At 45.0% G+C, this 22,507-nt stretch overlaps 1 protein-coding gene across 2 annotated transcripts in view; it reads right to left on the bottom strand.

The window, feature by feature from the left end:
• Positions 1-9,348: 9,348 nt before the first annotated feature.
• The window catches only part of LOC119179251 (glutamate receptor ionotropic, NMDA 2B-like), a 207,174-nt gene continuing 194,015 nt past the window's right edge, over positions 9,349-22,507 (bottom strand). For both annotated transcript variants that reach the window (XM_075869078.1, XM_075869079.1), the window contains 5 exons: positions 21,934-22,154; positions 15,128-15,462; positions 13,627-13,879; positions 12,636-12,799; positions 9,349-9,854 (listed from right to left, as the gene is read on the bottom strand). In XM_075869078.1, coding sequence (XP_075725193.1) covers positions 9,722-9,854; positions 12,636-12,799; positions 13,627-13,879; positions 15,128-15,462; positions 21,934-22,154 — 1,106 coding nt within the window. In that variant the 3' untranslated portion in view covers positions 9,349-9,721. The remainder of the gene's footprint in view (positions 9,855-12,635; positions 12,800-13,626; positions 13,880-15,127; positions 15,463-21,933; positions 22,155-22,507) is intronic.

Here is a 22,507-nt window from a genome sequence, read left to right as displayed (position 1 = left end):
TCTATCTATCTGTCTATCTATCTATCTATCTATCTATCTATCTATCTAGCTAGCTAGCTAGCTAGCTATCTCTCCAGCTACGTCTGGGTGCTCTGCTGGTCGGAATATAAACGTATTCACGAGGGGGTAGGGCATTAGTGTAAACGCACACAATTAGCAGGTCATTACAACAACTGACAGATATCGTTGACGCGTACGTCATGCAATACTTTCCTTCAGTCACATGTTCCTATACCCGCATACCATGGCACACGGAGTGCGCACATAAGCCACAACTGGGCTATAGCGCAGTCTATCTAAGCAGAATATTCACGCGGAAGTGACAAAGCCAAGCGATTCTACTCCTGTGTTTAGTCCTCCTGGTCTCCTTTGTGAGCTATAGGTGACGTCGTTTGGTGCAAAAAGCGTTCGGAGATCAGTGGGGGATGATCAATACATCTACTGAAAAGCAAGACATGGCTCTTGCTTTCAAGTCATGCAAGGCCTACGGATAACGAATCCTGTGAAGGTTTTTCTTTCTTTCTTTTTTTGATACGACGCGCAGTTCTTCCTAGTACTCTGTGCGAAAAAGTGCTTGCCCGCACGCGAGCGCCATACTTCACAAGTAAACCTAGCAACAAATCTCTTGAGCGCTGCCTCTCTGTAATTGCCTGGACGAAACGAGTCGCACGAATGCCTAATACACAAGAAAGAAATGTTTCTGAATTTCGTACTTACTGCGGACGTGACCCACATTTCTTCTTTCACTGAAGGTCATTAGTGCAAGGGTCCGTATGTGACTGTCATTGGCTCTTCAAGGTCGCACACTCCTGCTTGTAGCTGTGGTCCCGCCAGCTACAACGCCACACCAGAACATGACCCCCTATTCACCATCAGTGCAAGCAACACCCGTTCCCTTTTGGCCGCCATAGCGAAACACCATACCTTGCCGGATACATCGTGCAAAACACGGAGGAAGGAAAAAGGTAAGGAGAGGGCATGCCCAGCCGGCGCAGGGCGTAAAAAATGTGGCGGAAATGACATCATGGCGGCCACATTCACTAGGCACAATGGCGGCGTTGCTATGGTTACGTGTTGCGCAGTGAAGCTGGTCTAGCAGTGAGCGGCCGCGGCTGGCGGCGGAATGTGTGCCTCCCCAGGTCTCGTGCTGAGCCGTGGCGGACAATATCTGTGCTCTGCGCCGCGTTATTAGTTACGCAGTGTTCGTCTGGCTGTTACATTACTCTTAGCAACGTTTACAAATCTCTTTGTCCATCACGGGGTTTCAACAGTGCGTAGAACAAGTGCATATCCATGTGTCGTGCGGCGGATGACGCGGATGAAGCAGTTAGTGTTCAGCGAAATGGCGTTGGGCACCATGACGAAGCTGAATGACGACGAACGCCTTGCAGGTCAGTGACGGTTGAGCAGTGCTCCTGCTTGTGACAACGGACGACGCTGTTGAGCCCAGCAAGACGCCGTGAGGACCATGTGCACATACGTAGTTTCGTGTTGTGTGCGTACAGTAACAACTTGCATGTGCGTATTAAAACACCTTTTCTGTTCCGCTTGGTACACTCTCCACCAGCATTGCATGTAATCTCAACGTAACAGCAACCACGTTCAACTGTCACTAGCACCGTGCTCAAAGTCACCACGGTCGCAGAATGCTGACGCAGGTGCGTTTCACGCGGAACACGGACACAGTGGCAGGACGCTGCGTCAGTCGCGTGGCGGAATGCAACCGTAGAAGGCGCACGACCGATCGTGTTGTCTGTACAGTTGCTGAATTAATGACGTGAAAGCACTCGCCGTTGCCAGTGCATCTAGCGCGCGTTCTCTCGTAGTTGCTTCGTTGTCGGCGAGCTGTTACTCTTTGTTATTACTCGGACGAAGCGATTTCGCTGAAGGTGTCCCGCTGGCTCTGAGTGATGAGCCCAGTTCCATTAGTTTCGGATCGTCACGACACACGCGCTGCGCAGCCCACGTGCTTTCCGAGCCGGAGAGGGAGTCGCGCCTTCTGCTTCGCATTCATATGTAAACAAGAGAGGAGAACTTGCCTACTCAATATGGCCGACTTCCGGCTTCATCGCGGCTTCACAACGAGTGACGTCAGGGCCTCTTCTTACCTTTTCCTTCCTCCGTGGTGCAAAAGGAAACCCGCGTCAGCCGAAGGCAGGAAATAGAAATCAAGCACAAAATTTCCAGACAGCACCGCTGAATTCGCTGAGACTAGCTTGGTTGATGCCGTTGGATAGATAAGGCCGTCTCGCTCCCACCGTCATGTGACTCCCTGTGCTACGATCGCGGAACCTGCGCCGGTAAGCACACATTCATAGCGGCCACCACCCGCATGTGACGTCATGAGTAGATACTTGATTAAAGCGGCGCACTGTGTGCAATACACATGTGGATGTCAGCCAAGCAGCGTCGCGATGTTCAAGAAGCCTGATTGATTGATTGATATGCGGGGTTTAACGTCCCAAAACACCATAAGATTATGAGAGACGCCGTAGTGGAGGGCTCCGGAAATTTTGACCACCTGGGGTTCTTTAACGTGCTTCAAGCAGCCTGTAGCACTCCGGAATACAGAATACTATTCCATTTGCTTCATGTGATCACGTTTGGCACTACTGCCGTTGCCCATGCGGGGAGGCCTGACAGATTTTCAAATGGGGCAATCAGGGAGGACTCGTATGGGAGAGTATTCCGCATGCCGTGGTGGTGCGCCCATACAGGCTAACTACGTCAATATTTCAAAATACGTCAATCTGAGAATGCAGTCACAGTGAAAAGAGACAAAACCGCTGTACCATAATGCACACAAAAAAATATCTTTTGTGCAACCTGTAGTTCAGCTGAGCCCATCGCAACGACCGCGCTTTCAAAACGTCTACTATCAAGATAAACGATCCGTTCGCTGACGCCAATTCTTTCGAAAGGGCAAGTGCGAGCGGATGCTAAAACGGCGATAACGACGCGAAGGAACGTTTGCGCGAAACATTTCGAAGTGGCTCGACAAAATATGTCGTCCATTGATACCGATGCTTGCAAGAAAAAACCACATAATAAATATCAGATTGATTCACTGTACTCTACAATATTTGGAGCACTGCTGAAAGCGTTGGGCTTATAACAATGCGACACACAGCGCTTGTAATTTAAATTGTCATCTTCGTCCGTTTTTTGTCCGCAACAATTTACAGAATCCGCTGCCACATGTTAAAGTTCATATGGTTGACGGAGAAAAGCTAACGGCAGTAGTAAAGCAGCCTCAACGTTTCCTTTTATCCCTCTATGCGACCCGACTGAATTTTAAATGCCTGCCCTGGGAAGACTCCTCCCTCGTCTCCACGTCGCTACTAAAAGGGTTCACTTTGCTAACGCAGTACGGCTGCTGCACCATAATAGGCTGCGATACCATTCTCGTTGTGAACGAAAAAAAGTATTGGTTTTTGTTTTTTACGGTAGCATTTTCCTGTGTTGTGCAGTTGAAACAGGAAGCCATTATGAAACGACAGGCGCTCTCATGAATGTGATGGTTATTATACCTCAACCATGGCTCCTACTCACTCAGGGGGACTGGTCTAGAAGTGGTTATATGAGTTATTGGGCCTTGCAAGTATTACATAATCCTAAGAAAAAGGGGAAAGAACTTACTTAAAAACAGAAAGAGTGCAGTGGCCTTTTACACCCTCGTCCTCTTTTTTTGTCTCTCTCTTCACTACCAGAAGACATGTGCTAATTTGATTGACGTGCAATGAAAAAAAAAAATAGGTGAAAAATGAGCTCACACAGAGACAAGTAAAGCGGCAGAAAAGAGGATAAAGAGGGAAGTAAAGAGAAACTGAAGAAAAAAAACACAGCAAAAAGGAATCGACAGAAAGAACGAAAGAAACAAAAATGGTATATATATTAAGGATCGGTGTTTTTCAGGACGACATACTCGCACAAAATTTAATGAAATCTTTGGGGCGTGCCTCAGCTTCGTCTTTACGGGTAGATCGCAATAACGTAAGGGGGCCGCGAGCTCGAAAAACTTCTTTATTAGTATTCAGGCTTCTCTTTTTGGCAAATACCTCCACCACGCGCAGAAAAAAAAAGATCTGTGCGCGTAACAGTAGCCATTTGAGATTAGCGTAGAGAATCTAGTACGAACACAGTTGTAAAGTGTCATAAACACTCTATTCCTACTTTTTGAAATGAGTGAAAGACCCGCTACGGCTCCATAAGGCAACATGCCAACCTATGCAATTGATTACTCCACTGATCATTTTACTGCTGATGATGAGTAAACATGTCCGAGTACTTACCTTGTGATGGGTTCGCCTCTTAAGCAACCTTTCGTTGTTCAATTCGCACGTTTTGGCACATGGCGTCGTATTACATTTCCGCTACCCAACTTTACATAAGAGAAGGAGACTGCTCCCACTACAAGGTATTCAAAAGTGTTGTTTTTTTCTTGTGTTTTTTTAAAAAGACGTTTCAAGCAACAGCACGTCTCTGTGGCTAAGCACCTTGTTTGCATGTCGAAGGCCTAAGTTCAATGTTTCAATAATTTTCATTCTATATTTTTCTCCTAGAGAAAAGAAAACGCCTATTTGCCGCACGCAGAGCATGACACCGACGCTGATGCCGATGCTAGAATTACAGCGAAGCTAGCTTTTTCGTGCCATTACAATATCAACTATATCATGTGTCTGCATGACTGCGTGTGTTTTACGTGTACACGTGACCATTGTATATACAATAGTGAAGACACTAGTAAATAAAACAATTCACTCCGTACGTACTCTCAGGTTGTTTTGTCTCACTTTTATTTCGTCCTCCGAACATCAACACAGTTCATATGGGCAGTATGCAGCTGTAGACACGAACAAGCCGTCAGCAGTCGCATCTAAACGTGGCCACCAGTATTAACGCCGAGGGCGTGACCTATGGGCTACAAGCCACAAACATCAACAACAAATCTCGTAAACATTTTTTTTACATATCCTTTATCACACTTTAACGTGTCCTCCCGCGCATGTACAGCGTAACATATAATTACTGATGTTTATATGCGTGTTACATGTAAACGTAAGACACATGAATTATGTACACAATAGATTTCTCTCAGATTGCAATGACAATGCGTGAACATATTCGGTGACATACTAAGAACAAACATAAACTCTACTCACCCAACTCCGCTGCACCTCTACTTCAACTTTGAAAGAAAGCCAGGAGAAGGTGGTGTGCCTTCGAAGCATAACTATTTTCTTCAGACAGCAAATTGTTCAATATAAACACAATGTCACTCCTTTATCAAATATTGTGTTAGGCTTTTTGCTGCTATCAAAACATCTCGTACACATTGCCATAGCGTTTAGGTTTCTGGCCGATAACCAGCGATACAAACTTATATCAAGATGGAAAAATCAATCAATCTAAGCGATCGAGGTCACAAGATGGAGCGAACATAACTTGATGGTGCCTCTATACACATTATGTCTGGACTTCAAAGCGATTAATGAGAGTGGAATTGATGCTTTTATCTTAGATTGTAACCGACTATTGTTATTTTTTGAGCCTGTCTTTCTCTTCATCTGTGCCGTTTATTAGACGAGACCAAGCAGTAGATAGCTAATCTCGTCGTGTCCGAATATCAGGAAGTGCCGCGAAGTGTCACTTTTTAGAGTCATTTTGTATTTGGAGTTATCTTCACGGCAAATTGATCTGGCAAGTTAGCAATGACCCACGAAGGAAGGTAGCACAACATCTTACGGAGGACGAAAACCGAGCGGACCAACCACTGACGGACAGTAGAAGCGCAGACTGCTAGGATTGTTCTTGAGACATGTGCCTTTTTGAAGAGTGAGAACTTGATGATGAAAATACATGCTATACTTGTCTAGCTTTCGTGAGTGTACCATCATCGTCAAGTGTTCGCCTTTCAAATTCACACACTCAAGTTCAAACTTCTGGCTGGTTGTTTCTGTATCCGTCCTTAAAGTGGTTACAGGTAGAGAAACGACCATCGGAAAAACGCACTACTAGTGGGCAGCCACAATAGGTTTGTTCATTGTGTATTAGTTCTTCGCTAAAATTTACGCTACCCACATTGCTGGAATGGCCACCTACGGACACGCGGGCTCATTGTTTATGCAACGCCAATATCTTCGTAACCGGCATATCTTCGCGCGTTATGTGCTTCGAATTTCGGATGGGAGTTTTTTATTTATTAACGTATACATTCTTTCCAGCTACGTTTTACTCTTCAGATTGTGATGCTTTTGTGCGCTATGAAAAATGTAACCGGACGAGTGGCCGTGCTCCTAATGTCTTTCTGACCCTAATCAGGCTGAGGAATCTGCGCTGTGTTGCAGCGACAATTTATACATTAATAACACGACTAAATCGACTAATCTTCATGTTCCTTGACGAGTTTTGCAGTAATTCAGATAATTATGCAGCCCTCTAAACATTAATGTTTGGCTCATGAATAATATCGTAGTATTATTAGGCTTTGTGTACTCTTATGTAAGTCAACCTCAAACAAAAGCAGACTTAAAATTAGAGCACTTTTTTCGTCCGATATACTTCTGTAATAATAGGCGAAGCTCCTTAAGGACATTCGTGGGGTGTCATTGCCATTTCGCTTCATTTTAGGCTGCAATACGCAAGAAATTATTCAATAGAATACTGTAGATGAGCATTGCATTCAGCCGGATAAAGCAATCACAGAAAAAACTGTCTCCTGTGCAATTTGTTTCTCATAAAGCAACTCTTATAGCAATGTATGAAAGTGAACCGATGCGATTGTGAAACCAACCTCGATTTTTTTTCTAAAATTGAGCACGCTAATAGGTACCTAACTTGTCAAGGCCACTAACCACGATAGTAGTCTATACATACTTGGTTCGGTGCTGTTTTCAGCGTTTATTTCTCTATTTGAGTAACTCTATCTCTGTGTTCTTGAAAATCGAAGGTAGTTAGCCATTATGCGGAAAGAGCTGTAAACAATTTTCAAAAAACCTTGACATGTCAAAAGACATTCAGGTATGACGAAATACCACTTTTTTGTGAATAAAGCACCCGTTAAAAGAGAATAACGTCTTATTTTTTACACTACCCCTACACTTTTTCGAGCATGCACAAAACGTATTTTTAGCAACAACACCAAGTAACGGTTATTCGCGGAACACTGATATATTTCTTGGCTCTTGTTTAAATAATAATAATTTACTGAGTGATGTATGATAAGCTCTAGCCATTCAATTCTACGTCAATGCTTATACGCGCGCAGTTTGAGCAGTCACAAGCACCAGCCTACGTTCATGATTTCACTTGAAACAGTTTACCATACGATACCTGCTGGTGAGCGGTATCCGCCGTCTCCCAGTTGTGGATGGCGTCATACCTTCTTTCAAACGTGTAAACTATAACTGCCTCTCCATAACAACGTGAATATTGTCTGTGCTCTTCATTCACCAGCGCCTTCTAACGGTATTCCTACGTACACCGAAAATATTACGGATAACAGTTTAACGATAATGTAAAGATTATAGTGCGACAGTATCTTGACCACTCGAGCCGTAAAGCTAACGTCTCTCCATGCGAAAACACGCGAAAAAAATATTCATCAATAATGGTATTCCGGAGCAGTTTTCTGCGTTACTTCATTGACCCCGTAGCAAGAGGTTCAGTTCCGTGACTTTCACTAATATTTTATCTCTTTGGTATTTCTAGCAACAGTCAACATAATTAAAATGTAACATTACACATGAATAAATTATGAGCCCAGGTACTCGCGTCTCGTATCTGCTAATAGAAAAAACTGCCTTGGCCCTTCAAAATAAACCCCTAAATTATGTTCTTATCCCTTCGAACCACCTCAACCGGAGTTTATTTTTTTTCGTCCCGAATGCTTACGTCACCCGGAAACACCACTGGAGTATCTCAACGTGTACTTTGAAGGCATCACTGTTGGCGAAATTCGTGAACACACCAAAGCTGTCACGGTAAGTACAATAGTGAGCAGCCGCCAGCACACCAAGGCATGCGAACGCACGGTTTCAATCCTTCAGCCAAGACCAAGAGGTTTCAGTTTCGGCAACTCGTTGCTCTCGTCATTACCCACACCTGCAGCGCATGAAGTATCATAAAAAATGTAATCTCCATCATGCATGCTGATCGAATCACTGACCAGGAGAACAACACTGAATAAAGTTGCAGTGAGGGCTGCCGTTAGATAGAGCTGAAAATGAGGCGAAACTCAAGCTAAAAGCATCCAAAGTTGTCATGGAATTTGGTTTACCGCAAAACTTGTAACGAAATAGAAAAACAAAAGTAGTGTTACGCATAGACTTGTTAGTGTTCAACAGTACGTGAGATCTCGAATAAGCAAAAACGGAGTGTATTGAGCACAATATCATCCCTATGGCTCGGCCTTCAAGCCACAGGTGAATTAAAAATAAATAATAAGTTAGTATACTTTTGGGGCGTCCGCACAGGGTTTGTCAAACTTAGATAGAATTCCTGCAAAAGTAATTGTAGGCGAACAAGTCAGCAGGAAGATTAAACAATGAGTTTTTCTTTCTTGAAGCCGTGTACTGAGATTGGTTGGTGCAAACTTTTAGTAATAACAGTCAAGATTCATGCAGCGAAATTCGGTAGAAAATGAGAAGTTCGATTTCCTCTTGCTGCCGATACTTCTTGACGCGATGCGTTCCAGCATTTTTAATTTTCGTCAGCACTGCGTTGTATAGCCACACACGTTCTTACAAACGCGCATACCTGTCGTCTGAGATCGAGGGACGCCCTTGAGTATTCCTCGATGCACACTATAGCTCGCTGGCGGAGACACATGCCAACACGACAGAACAGCTTGCCAATACTGGTTATTCTTTAGATTTGCTTTTATATTGTCTTCAAATATTATGTAGAAATTACCAGTAAATGTGCCAAATACAAGTTAAAAGTAGCCAGAAGGTAACCATGGCACCAACCTGAATCTCTCATAGCCAGATATAATCGTAAAGTAGCGAATTTGGCGCAAAGTATCCAGCAACGGCAACCCTGACTACAGAGTTCAAGCGTCTGCTCCAATAAGAATAAACGCACACAAGAGCAACCTATATTAAAATTTTTGTCAATATTACACGATGAATTTATTTGGGCATTTTGCAAATATACGTCCCTTTTTTTAACTTTTGTGAAGCAAGCTTTCGCACGTAACAGCCGATCCCGCAGTAATACTCAATCAGCCTTAGCAAACTGATCTTGACTGCATAATGCTACGAAATTATTTTCTTTTCGTGAAAAATGCGCAATAATCTTCTGAACTGACGACCGAAAAATCTCTGTACACTGTCTTCAATCATAGATGCGTACATTTGTGGGTAATAGAAGCCAGTGTAACGAATTGCCATTCACTTGACCACGTGGTATTTTCCCATTTTTGACACACCGAAACAAAACACTGGTCGTACTCCTCGCCAGCTCACTACCATCAACGGCATGACGAACGAAACAGGTGCGACAGCTCATGGTGGCGCTGGTGTCGCATCGTGAGGCGATGACAATGGTTTGCGGTGGCAGCCGCCGTAGGTCGTAGATTACCATGCCGCATCGCTACTAGTGCAGCGATACTCGTGTGTATGTGGGCGTGTACTTTTTCACTGCCAGTTCGTCTGTCTCTATGCAAATATAGATGGTTGTTGGCAAGCGGGGCACCGTGTCACGAGTTTCTTGAGCGACATCATAACACGGTCTCTTTCTCGGTGATCTCCCGCTGGATGAGGGCCACGGGTCCGCCCCTCGAATCCGAGGGTGTCACCCGGTTGTTGGTCCCTTCCCGAGACCGCAGGAGCTCTTGCACTGTGGATGGTGGCCTGCGTCGCCAAGCACGGGCACATACAAATATATGGGCGCAGAGATTCACTGAATGGTTCCACATGGGTACTATCGCGATGAAAAAAATCACAGCATATCCACAAAGTGAATGATGAAGAGTGGGCGCCGCTTCTGGGGATCAATAAACCCCGCACATTGCCCACTCGATCATGCAAACCGTGACGACACGTGGGTAAAGTACATACGAAGTTTAATAATCTCAATGCGTATGTGGTATTGAGATGTCCATATAGGTATGGACATTCATGTGCATACGGTATACATACGGATACCACATGAATATCCATATGGATATGGATATTTATAGCGTGTCACGCCGAGGGACAGGGGACAGGGCTCGACCATGAGGAGCTTCTACCTAACAAAATGCGAACAACAGAAAGTGCCACTTTCGGCGCATCGCAACTCCACCGTGCATCGACTGGCGCTTGGCGACTATGTACTTCCAAACGGTGTCACCACGGTGCTAGAACTTTATAATGGCTGACGCTATCACACTGTGCATGTGTATTATCTGTCAGTCATTCATGCCATTCGGTTAGTACAGGCAGTATGGTAGCGCTGGCCATAGGATTTTATTGCTTTAATGGCACCGGCTAAAAGTACATACCTAGCCACATGTACGCATGTCCCGGATGAATAGTTCCGGAGGCCACGCGTTCCGCTTTTGGCACTTCATTTCATCACAGTGTTACAGTTCTCGGTAATTCAAACGTTACTCTCGGAGCGCATTGCTGCTGGCGGTGAGGGTAACAGTGAAGTCGAGAGCGCTCGGGGCACATGGTGACTGCAGTGGGTCGACAGCAGTGCAGTCTGCGGTTCTCATTAGAGCCAGTGGAGCACTGCTTGCCATCACTTCAAAGCTCTGCGTTCCCGTGCCTCACCACTTGAAGCGGCTGGAGATGGTGCGCGCACGATACGAAGTTTCGCAGCGCTACGCCATGACCATCGAGAACTACAGAATGTTCACCTATGGCCTCCGAGATGGCGCACCAGGGCGCACTATCGGGGGCCATGGTTCGCCGAATGCGGTCACCCACGCTCTCGTTCCCGCTCTCCCCCTCACCATTATTGACTCATGCTTCAAGTACCGCGTTGCAACTGCTACTACTGTACGTGGAAAAGCACTGGTAAGGTAAATAAATGTTAGGGGCAATAATTGATGGTGTATTTAAATTGACTGTCAATTTGGGTAACGCGAAGGAGAGTGCAGGTGAAATATCATGCCTTCACGTTTGATTTTTCTATTTTTCACGCTTTCTTCCATTCGATTCGCACTTTATTCACCTTAAACATTTTATTATCGCTTCCAATTGCTTGACGCACTCTTACAATGTTAATTCACTTCAATAAACATCTATACCAATTATACATGATATTTCACGTGCCCCGATATGGATATGAATATGAAGTGTGGTGTAGCGGAGAGCTCGGCAAATTTCGGCCACCTGCTGTTCTTTATGTGCACCAACATCTTACAAAACACAGCCCTCTACCATTTCCCTTCCATCGCAATGCGACCGAAGTGGCTGGCATCGAGACCACAACCTTGGGGTGAGTATTCGAGTACAATAACCACTACACCACCATGATAGACTTAAAAAACTCAATGTCCATTAGGTGAGATACACACTCACTCGACTTATGCAGGTTTCGGCCTCATTTGACTCTTACGACTATTTGTGAGGAGGCCGCCCGCATGGCATTCAGCTTATGACAGATAAAAGTTTTTGCCTTGTGCTCGTACGCTTCATCACTTTGCTAGGCAAGTGAAAACAATGTTGGCTGCCCGGGGCTGCTGGGCTTTCGAAAAATGTTTAAAATTTGCCGTCACGAGTGCTATCTGTCGTTCAGCCAGTTTGCAGTGTTCGCTGTGTGACGGCCATTCTGGCAAGAAAGCTGTTTCAAAGAAGGACACCTTGATACAAGAGAACAAATTTTGCTGAACTCTATGCAATTTCTTTTCACTATGTTTTTGGAGAACGCTATAAAAACTCGGATCAGTATCAGCCCTCTAAGCCATCGTTAAAAAATAAAAAAAGTTGGTTTACAAATGCTCTTCCACTCAACTATACATCATTCTCTCCACACACATTACATCGCTTGCCTTCTTGCTCCAACAGACCTGTCTACTTGAACAGGAAAATGTGGGCTGCCCTGACCATAAAACTTCTTTATTCAAAGAACCTGCCGTTGTAGTATAATCTTTTAAGTTTTTAATAATAATAAGAATAATAAATCACATTATTATTATTATTATTATTATTATTATTATTATTATTATTATTTGGGGTTTGACGTCTAAAAAAACTATGATATGATTATGAGAGACGCCGTAGTGGAGAGCTCCGAAAATTCCGGCAACCTGGGGGGGTTCTTCAATGTGCAGCTAAATCTAATTCCACTGGGCTCGAAAATTTTAGCCTCCATGGAAAATGAAGCCACCGCAGCCAGGACTCGATCCCGCGACCATCGGCCTAGCAGTCGAGCGCCCTAACCACCAGACCACCACGGCGGTCTCTGCCTTGATTAGGTCTCTAGTAAACTCTAATTAGGGCAGTGAAATTGGTATTATCCTGACAAAGCACGAGCTTGGGTACGTCTCAACAGTAAAGAAATGCAGTGTCGAAGACAGATCCACGCGTGGTACTCCCTAGAAAGCCCAATGTGTGCACCTTTATTCGTGCATCAATCTCACTGTTTCAATGCATTGCAGAAAACAAAACAGCATTCACGACTTTCGCAATGAATCCACTCGCCTGCGTATTCCGAGCTGTGCCTCCAACTGGCTGACCCGCATGCGAGCCAGGTCCAGTTCGTGGCGGACCTTCCACAGCTGAGTGTCGCATACGGGGTCCCTGCAGCGGTGTCGCATTCGAGCCTCGTACACGGCGTCGCGGAAGCTGAGCGACTTCCCCATACTCTGAATTTCAAGATATGGCAAAAAAGAAGAAGAAAAGATGAATAATCAGCCAATACAGCTTCACTTCTAGCACAAACAAGGACTTAAAACAAGAAGTCTGTCGGCCGCTTGGAACTCGTGGACCTCTCGCTAGTGGCCCGGACTGTGCATGAATATCTCTCATTTTTTTAGCAAGTGCCATCAGAAACTGTGCAGACGTGACTGGCCTTAACAATTTTCTACCTGTGGTACTGCATCAAGCCGTGCTATGTTGAATATAACCGAAACTAAAGCTTTTTATTAAAATTTCAATACCTAGACTTTCAGATTTCAGTCAATCTGAAGGCCGGTATCAATATTGTTTTCGTAGCCTGAAGACAATATTATTCAAAACAGGACCTACGTTTGATATATGCGACCATCTTTACTTAATTTGGCAATATTAGCCTGCACCACAGTGCAACCTTTTTCACCATCCTAGCGCATCAGAGACTCAATTTCTTGATTTTGCTCTGCTAGCAGAGGTGAGTTTTAGACCTCTGCATATAGTTATCACTACAGAAATAAGGGAATGTAAATGAGTAAATAAACAATATATAAGTGAGTGTAATAAGGAATTTGGGTAGCTTTACAACACACGCATGTATGTCCACATTATAAGTGACTATGTCGTCAGAACTTCCCATTCTCTTGTTACAGGCAACGTCTACACAGATTCAAGGCTGTCTCAGGCCTACCGAGCATGTGTTAAAAAAACATTCCATCATTAAAAGCACTCAAGCAGCACACGTTGTATCCTCATAGACAAGTGCAAGCGAACTTATGGAGTACGTCCCCGGCGAACTCACCAGAGAGATGAGGGCCAGCCATCGACCCGAGGGACCCCGGCTTCCCGAGGCCACCCGGGCGCGGAGGTATCGGAAGTATAGGTGCTCCAGCAGTAGCAGTAGCAAGGTGAGCAACACTCCGCAGCCCAGCAAGAGAAATGCACTCATGAACTGGTTCACGTCCAGAGGGTTGCTCGCGTTGCGTTTTGCCTTGTCCGGCTTGCAGGCGCCCTGAAGCCAGAACCTCTGGAGGCGCTCCAGGTCTCCGCGTTCCCTAGGGTATAAAGCAAGAGGGAAAAAGTTCTTTATAAAGGAGCCAGGTGGACCTTAGGTACAACCTCTCGCTAGCAACACTTCACTGAGAGGGGAAAAAATGGGGGAAAAGGAAGGAGCAGGGCAGATGGCAATAGCTACAGAGAGGCGATGCGAAGTCTCCTCAAGGCCTAGTTAACAAAAAGGCGCACGTAGTGCTTTGTTATAATGACAACAAAGGCTTCGCGACATTTGATAGTCCGGGGATGTAACAAGAAAGCAGATCTTCATAATTGTTGGTTTAAGATTTACTGATAGTGATTTCGGTAGAAATACTTTTGACCGAAATACGCAGAAGGTAGACACCCGAAGACCCAGTTTTATCTGAGCCTTCAAAGAATTCGTGCTAAGAAGACGTTATATCTGTTATACGTTTACCCAACTTTACGTAATATTCGCATTAAAGCCAAAGAACGCACCTGCGGTTGCGTTAATTTATTGATTGATTACCAGGTTAGTTGTTAGATTATTTATCAATGAATCGCTTTGTTCAACTCATTACATTTTCTATTGCTTTTAGTGTAGGTACAGTTTCGGCCATATGTTACCAGCAGAGCGCTTCAAAGTACCCCTCCATTTCTACCAGCTACTGCCACGATCAGCGTCCAATGCGCAGATTATGCTGGCCGTTTTATCAACTATGCTTACGTATGCTATCACAGTCAGTTGCTACTTTCTTTCCCCAGAGTCAGCTCCTACTTGCACACGCCATAGCCTTAAAGTTCATGACTCAGTTGGACTGGCACACAAGGGAGTTTGTACGCACGTACTATTATAAAAACGCTGTTATTAAAGGGCGCGAAAATACTGGAACCACTCAGATGTTAGCACTGTGGCAGTCTTTTCGCGCCTTCGCATAATTGCGGGTAATTGCCCGTTTGCGCAGGAAGGATGGGTGGACTGCAGCTGCATGTACGTACGGGGGCCGATGCTGGCCAAATCGGAGAGAAAACTCTCGTAGCTTTTGTTATGAGCACCTGGCACCACTGCCTCCCTCTCTTGCGGAAGTCGAGGGCCCAGCCATTATGTAGAGTACTGCACTGAACCCATTCTTTTACCCCTCCATAGCTCCTATCATAGTGCATAGTTTTCAAACTGTAGACGAATTACCTGGGCTGCCATGTCCGACCGGTAGCGATACTCGCCGATGCTACCTACCGACGCTACCTTCAAGCCACGTCGTTTACGTAACAATGAGTCCACGACTCACCGATATTCGATCATCTGTCGGTTGAACATCTGCAGGTACTTGGACTTTTTGGGGAGCGCGAATCCGTATCCCGTCATGGCGTACCACGAGCCCACAGTGAGCAGGCGGCACTCGTCGTCCTGACCGACCAGGTAGTCCAGCACAGTGGCGTCGTACACGAAGGCATCCAGCTCTCCGCGTTTGACGGCCCGGATGCCTTCGAGGACCGTGGACCGGTTGAATTGCCGCATGTACGAGTACATCTTGGGCTTGTTCTGCTTAAGCACGGCCTCCGTGTTTCCGTGCGGGATGGTCCCGAAGCGGAACGGAGGCTCCACCTGCTGAGGGTTTTGCAGCTGGGCAAGAAACAAGATGAAAATTACTTGGCAGACATGTACCATTGGTTCATTTCGACAGCATTTTATGGACGCCTAAAGCGTACTTATAAAATATGTCACAATATACACAAAAGTTGCATGTACCTTGTGGTTCCTGATGTGTTCTACCTTTCTGTCACAAAGTTGCTCGGAACAATAAGCTCAAAAGAAAAAAAAATGCAGATATGATCAAGTGATGAAGTAAATGCAAGAGTTCTGTCACAGAGTTGCTCATAACAGTAAGCGCGAAAGGAAAAAAGAGAGAGAGAGATAAATAGAGAGGAAAGGCAGGGAGGTTAACCAAGCTTGGCTCGGTTGGCTACCCTACACTTGGGGTGGGGTAAAACGAGAATAATAGAACGGAGACAGAAAAAACGAGGAGTGAGAAAGAGAAGCATAAATAGTCAGCTCGAGACTACAGAGCACGGCCTCGCACAGTTCTTTCACAAGCGGTCGTGAAGTTTGGTGGTCCTTTAAAAGTACAAGAGGGCTTTCGTGGCTTTGCGCGTATAGGAAGCCGTCGGCGAAGGTCCCAGGATCTTCTCTTCTGTAAGCGGCCGTGAATCCAGCTGACCGAGCTTGGCTTCCATAATACGTCGTTCGGTCTGGTACGCTGGGCAATGGGCATTTACGAATTCGGGCTCTCGTCTCCTTGGAATGGCGAGCACTTCGGCATGCAACATCTGCGCCTGCGAGGAAACGCTTGAGCACATTCGAAAGAAAAAATTTGCAGATATGATATAGGGGTGAGGTAAATGAAAAAGTTTGGAAAGCAACAGCGGCCGGGGAAGTGCAGTCGATCTTTTATTTACATTATGTCTGTTGCACTCCATTTCGTTGAACCTTTTCCTAAGAAATTTCTCACTGCCTCGATAAATCACCTCACAGAATCAATCGTTAGTTGCAATACTGCTGAAGCATTTTTAATCATAGTTCGAGCCGTTGATTTATGTTCATGGCTGCCTTTTTATCTCTGTTTTCAATCGTGCAAGAGCTGTACTGCGAGCTAAAATAAGCCGAGATGGCAATAGGAGACTGCTCTCTTGAGCACACCCTGATGGGAGTTTTATATAATCTGCACAGGCGGAGCGAAAAACTTTCTCCCCTGAGTAACGGCGCTTCTGGATGGACTGAGGGAATTATTTACTTAGGTCCATTGGAGAGCGTTTTCAGGCAAGTAAGGCGCGTAATTTTTCAGGCAAGTACTTTACTTTAGTGCCATACTTGCTTTTTCAGGCAAGTATGACACTAAACATGAAAGCCCTTCAAAGTCCTACCAATGATTGTTTTTTAATTTGGAAACTAAGCACACAAACGTTAATACACGTAGACAAACGTGCACGCAGGTATAGTTCTCTAGACATACAACGTTCGCACAGTATGATTACACTGGAGAGATAAGTAATTAGCACAAATAAACAACAGACAAAGTGACGACAATAATAATACTCTATATTCTGGCATGTGTAAAAAACAGTTACATGCCACCGAGATCAGGCAAAAGCAAGAAGACGTAACTTCTTCCTGACTAGGCCTACACCCGGCACATGAACAAAAAAACAAACACAGCAGTGAAGTAAGCAAAAAACATTCAGTGCAGCACAATTCAAAGACATCACTCTAAAGAATTCAAAATCAAAATCTATATAGAGCAGACAATATATGTAACTACGCATTTGAAGCGCAGTGGAGTACAGTTAGAGAAGAGAAGCAGGCATTAGAAGTGGTAAAGTACAAACGCCTGTACATAAATATCAAGAAAACAAGCACTTCATCTTGGGTCAAAGAGCAGTCTTACTTTCTTTTAAAAGCGAAGCATTTATTTCTTAGCGAACTTCGGCGACTTCGAGCGTATCTATCTATCTATCTATCTATCTATCTATCTATCTATCTATCTATCTATCTATCTATCTATCTATCTATCTATCTATCTATCTATCTATCTATCTATCTATCTATCTATCTGTCTGTCTGTCTATCAATCTATCTATCTATCTATCTGTCTATCTATCTATCTATCTATCTATCTATCTATCTATCTATCTATCTATCTATCTATCTATCTATCTATCTATCTATCTGGCCACTTACGTTTGGGTGCTCTCATGGTCACCCCCTTAACTTGGCGTCAACCAAAGTTAGCATGGGATTGATGATTTGATATGTGGGGTTTAACGTCCCAAAACAGTTAGCATGGGAGAGTAAGATGGTTTGATGAATATGACGCACTGGTAAAGACGTGGATAACGCCAAAATCGCGTCGCGTACGTCGTCAAACACTTCCCGCCAGACAGTGGCACATACCCACGGGCGAGAATGTGCTGCTGGTATGCGCGTATGTGCCAGAGGTGATTGACACTTAGTATCTGCCCAGGAACGACGAGAACGCATATGGGCAATTTTAACGCGTTAGCGCTAAGAGATACCCAACATCAGTGGTGTCGACGCGAGAAATGCAATGAATAAATGTCAGGGTTCCAGCTAGAATTGAACCCAAGCATTTTAGGACAGAGCTACACCAGGTCTCAGAACTACTTTTCAAGAAGACGCTAATCTTCGTGAAACGTCAATAGTGGTTGCAGTGCTGTATGCCCAATTTTATGAATAATACATATGCACTTCTGTGATACAGGCGTCACGTCGGGTTAACGTCAAATTCGGTTAGTGTCCATGCGCTGAAGTTGATTTATGTAGCGGTATCCAGGGCCAACATCTTCGCGAGCGCTTCATATCAGCTTCCGTTGTTGCTAACATGCATGTTTCACTTGACATCATTGCGCAAATGCAAACAACTGGTTATATAAACATCTGCAACTCTTGAACATATGTCTGTGCGTGCAAAATTTGTACATATATTTAGCGTCGTTTCATGACGTGCTTTTCAATAAAAAAATTTCAACACGGTCACCTTCCCTCCGCATGCTTCACATAACGTCGACTTCCAGGTAATGGGATCTGCCGAATTTTCGAAAAATAATATACAGATCTGCTTCTCGGTGATAACTCAACAACAGAAGGAAGACTGTTCCATATACGCACAAGGCGGAATAGACAAGACAATGACCATAAAATTATATGTAGTATTATAACAGCTACACTGACAATTGCACATCACTCGCGCTTTTTTTTTCTTTACAGCAATACTAATACGTTGTATACATGTACAAATGTGCCCCGCATCACCCACCAGCATGTGCAAGACTGGCTCCATAAATTTGCACACCCTTATTTGTTTCAGTGTATCTAATATACAAAGTATTTCGTCACATTCCTCACGGTGCTCGAGCACTTCTCTGAACGTCGTCACGTTTTCAACATAACAGACGTTCACTGAGCGTTCCTGGGGCTCAGTATTTTGTATATCGAGATGTTATCTTCGTAGGCATGTGTGTTTAGAAAAAGTGGTAAATGCTTTCCAGTACATTGTACTCTACAATGGGAGAGGTGAAAGCCGTCCCAGAGATTCACACAGGACAAGAGCAGTGTGTGTTCAAAAAAAGTGGGTAATGATTTAGAGTACTAGGTACTCTACTATGGGAGAGCATGGAACCGTCCCTGATACTATACCGAACATTCGCACATTCGCAATGGAGCCGCACTGAGGCAATCTTTAGCGCATTGCTTGCACCGCACGAACGCAGTTTGATCGCCATGTGTGCATAGGCAACAAACCTTGACCACCCATGTAGTTCTTGTGGGACGCTTACTTTTTGAGTAGTTAAACAAAAAAACATTCAATGTGTGCATATAAACTTTCCACGGCCTGATAGACACCCCTGTTTACAACCACATTTTACTTTAGGCCCACCTTAAAGGGACCCTCCAACACTATTGAAGCACGTGTTTTTTTTTTGTGGTTGGCGTAGACTTATAGTTAGAGGCAAATTTAGCATTTGTCTAAGGCCGGATATTGTATGATTTAGTATAATTAACGCAATGAAGTCACTACAACGATGCCGACCACAACACCACGTAGTGGCCCTAGTCAGAACTATGCGGGCGGAGATGAAGTCGGAAGGTTGCCGCCATATGAATGGATAAATGTAACGTTAGAAGCTATCATAGTGTAAAATCAAAACTGAGGTTACTAATCTGTTTCATCTTTCGTCTCTCGGCTTTTTCATCGAGCCCTGAACAGACGCGGCCACAACAAAAAGCATCACAGCGACTACTAACAACGACAGAGACGCTGGCTGCCATTTCGCCACTGGATTTTTGGCTAGCCCGGGTTAAACTTCTAATACACTGTACCCGGTTGGTGGGATGTCCATACGATAGGCGTCTCTCTATTCCTTCCATCTTCTTGCTTTTGAGAGTTTGCGAGCTGTCTCTTTCCACACGTGCGCTGTTAAAGGGTTACAGTGCACTATGGTTGCGCGTCGGGCAGATCACCGAACAATGCGCAAAGGGTCAACAGTACTTTGCTGTACTGGTCGTTCCACAAGTTCCTTTCTCCGAATAAGAGGAGGGTGTGACTCGGAATAATAAAAAAAAAACAGCTGAAAATACCTCGCTTCGACACAGTAGCTCCCGCTTACGTTCCGGCAAGCCAGGCATCAGGCACGAGTTCAACATAGCTTAAAGAAAAAACAAGAATGGGGTGCGAGCATCCCCTATGTTAACACATCGAGCACATTTCATTGGGGCAGTCTTCCGACGTCATGGGCGAGTGAAATGTGGTCAAAGGACCCCAGAAAAATCGATTTGAGGGTCGGATTTCTTTCTTCTTGTAATTTAAATTTTTTAGTCGAATAACCTAAGACTGCGTGCCGTTATCACTGACGTTTTTTGCTGCATTAGTCTGTCTGTACTTCACTCTACATAACCCACGAATAAAAAACCGTGAGTTGATTATTGTCGAAGGGCCCCTTTAAGTTCCACGTTTTTCTTTTTTTCATTTGCGAATTTCAATTTTCAGCTGGCATCAGTCACGTGGGCAGAATTCGCAATCGCAGTACTGTGTGTGAGTCTGTAGAATGCACCGAATTCTATACAAAGCACGAACGGCCGTAAATGAACGCCTCAGCGTCACACATTCGGCAACGTCGACGGAAAACCGCAACATCGCCATACATAGCGAAAATAGATCTTCGACCGTATCTACTTGTTCTGCACCTACCTCAGATGAAAAAGGTGTCCCGCGCCCACGAAAAAATTGTTGTGGACGACCTTCCCAAAGGGAATCTTGACGGAATGCAAAGGAGCAGCGGTGCGCACGGCGTTGGAGACGTACGCGGGTGCTGGAAGAACAGTTTGCAGTGAATTCGGTGTAGCGTTTACTCGAGTAAACGGTTTTTTTTACGCGAAAGCACGAGAAGGGGGTAGAGTTTCGTGTGAGTCTCATTGCAGATAAACGAGCCCAAAGACTGTTTCTACTTGACATGCGGTGAAGCGTTGCGGGCGGTGGAGTGGGTGAAGCGAGAAATAAGTGTGTTGCGAACGGGCGGAGGAGCCGGCAGCTGCGGGAGCTGCGGCGAGCGTGCTGCGGGATAGAGAGAGAGTGACGTCAGCGCGCATCTGCGAGGGAAGCGTGTGATAGGAGCGTGGCGTCAACGCGCAGAGCTGCGGCGTGACGTGCTCGAACAGCTCCAACCACTGCGGCGAGGGGAACGCGCTGCGTTCGTACGGACGCACGTTCTTACGGCGTTACACACGAGAGTCAGAGAGCTGCTTTGCATCTGAAAAAATTGTGACTGCGTCCCCAACTTTTATGCGTTATACGGGCCAGTGACTCCTCTAAAACTAATGCTTATAGCAAAGGCAATGGCTGAGCAGACACAGACACGCATACACGTACACACGCACGTCTTCGCAAAAGTTTTTTTTTTAAACTTCCATGGAGAATATGTAACCACATGAGCACATACCTCACGGGGAGTGTCAAAAGGCGATGTGATTTATATACTCAGTCACTTAGCATTGGGAGCATATTGACATGCGGCGTATTACGAAGTGACCGTTATAAAGAAGTAAATGCTTCAGGCATGAAGTTTCTGGGACTGGATAGCTCATGCAATTCCCATCTTGACTAAACTAAAGTAAACTAAAACTAAAACTAATTCTTTCTTACAGTGTGTTTTAAGCCTGTTGTTCGTTCTAATGATTGAAATGTAGTAGACGACTCAGCATTTCTTTCTTGTAAGCATTGTGAATATTAAGCAGCAACAGGAATACAAATTGTGCACACTCACACCAAGCCTTTTCAAGTTATCAAAGCGCTGAGTGATATAGCATCCCGTAGATGATGCAAAGTTTGTTGCGGAATATGCTTATCTTGCAGAGAAGGCAGATGAAAAACAATCTTATGATGCCTTACTCCTTCAACAGAAACACTTGAACGGCTAAGTTCTTTATTAGCTATGCCATATTGCAGTTCCAAGAATGATCATTTTCTAGAATATACATTTTCACCATTCACTTTAATAACATGTGAGGATAAGTGCGACTTACCCGGTGGTCCTCGATGCCGATGAGGTTGTAGTACTCCTCTCGGGTTATCATGAATGCGGCCAGGTTGGCCGTGTAGATGGCCAGGAAGACGACGGCGAACATGGCCCACACGTTGGACATGAAGCGGGCAGTGTACCCGCGTGGGCAGTCCACGTTCACCGCCGCCCCGAACAGGATGGCCCACACCAGCCAGTAGGTGCGGAACAGCGAGAACCGATGCTCTGCGGATCGCCGACTATTAGGTTCAAGGCAAATTTTGGACCCGTGTCCAACTAAAGGTTTTAAAAAGTGCGCAGTAAAAGCACTGAATGTTTTAGGGGCGAAGCTCCCTATGCCATGAGTCGTGCGTCCGTGATGTATATAGTAGTAGTATAGTCGTCGTAGTAGTTGTAGTAGTCGGGGGGCACCTCTCGTTTACTCCTCAAAATGTTCGCTGAGTGGCGGTACTTCTATATGATGAATATATGATGAAAAGATGCGAGATCGCGTTACTCGAAGTGTTGACTAGATGGATGGACGGACGAACGAACAGAGAGACAAGGAGACGGACGGATGGATGGACGCACGGATGGAT

Source organism: Rhipicephalus microplus, chromosome 7 (genome assembly GCF_043290135.1).
Source record: "Rhipicephalus microplus isolate Deutch F79 chromosome 7, USDA_Rmic, whole genome shotgun sequence".
Taxonomy (NCBI): Eukaryota; Metazoa; Arthropoda; class Arachnida; order Ixodida; family Ixodidae; genus Rhipicephalus; species Rhipicephalus microplus.
This window is presented reverse-complemented; position numbering and strand designations above follow the sequence as displayed.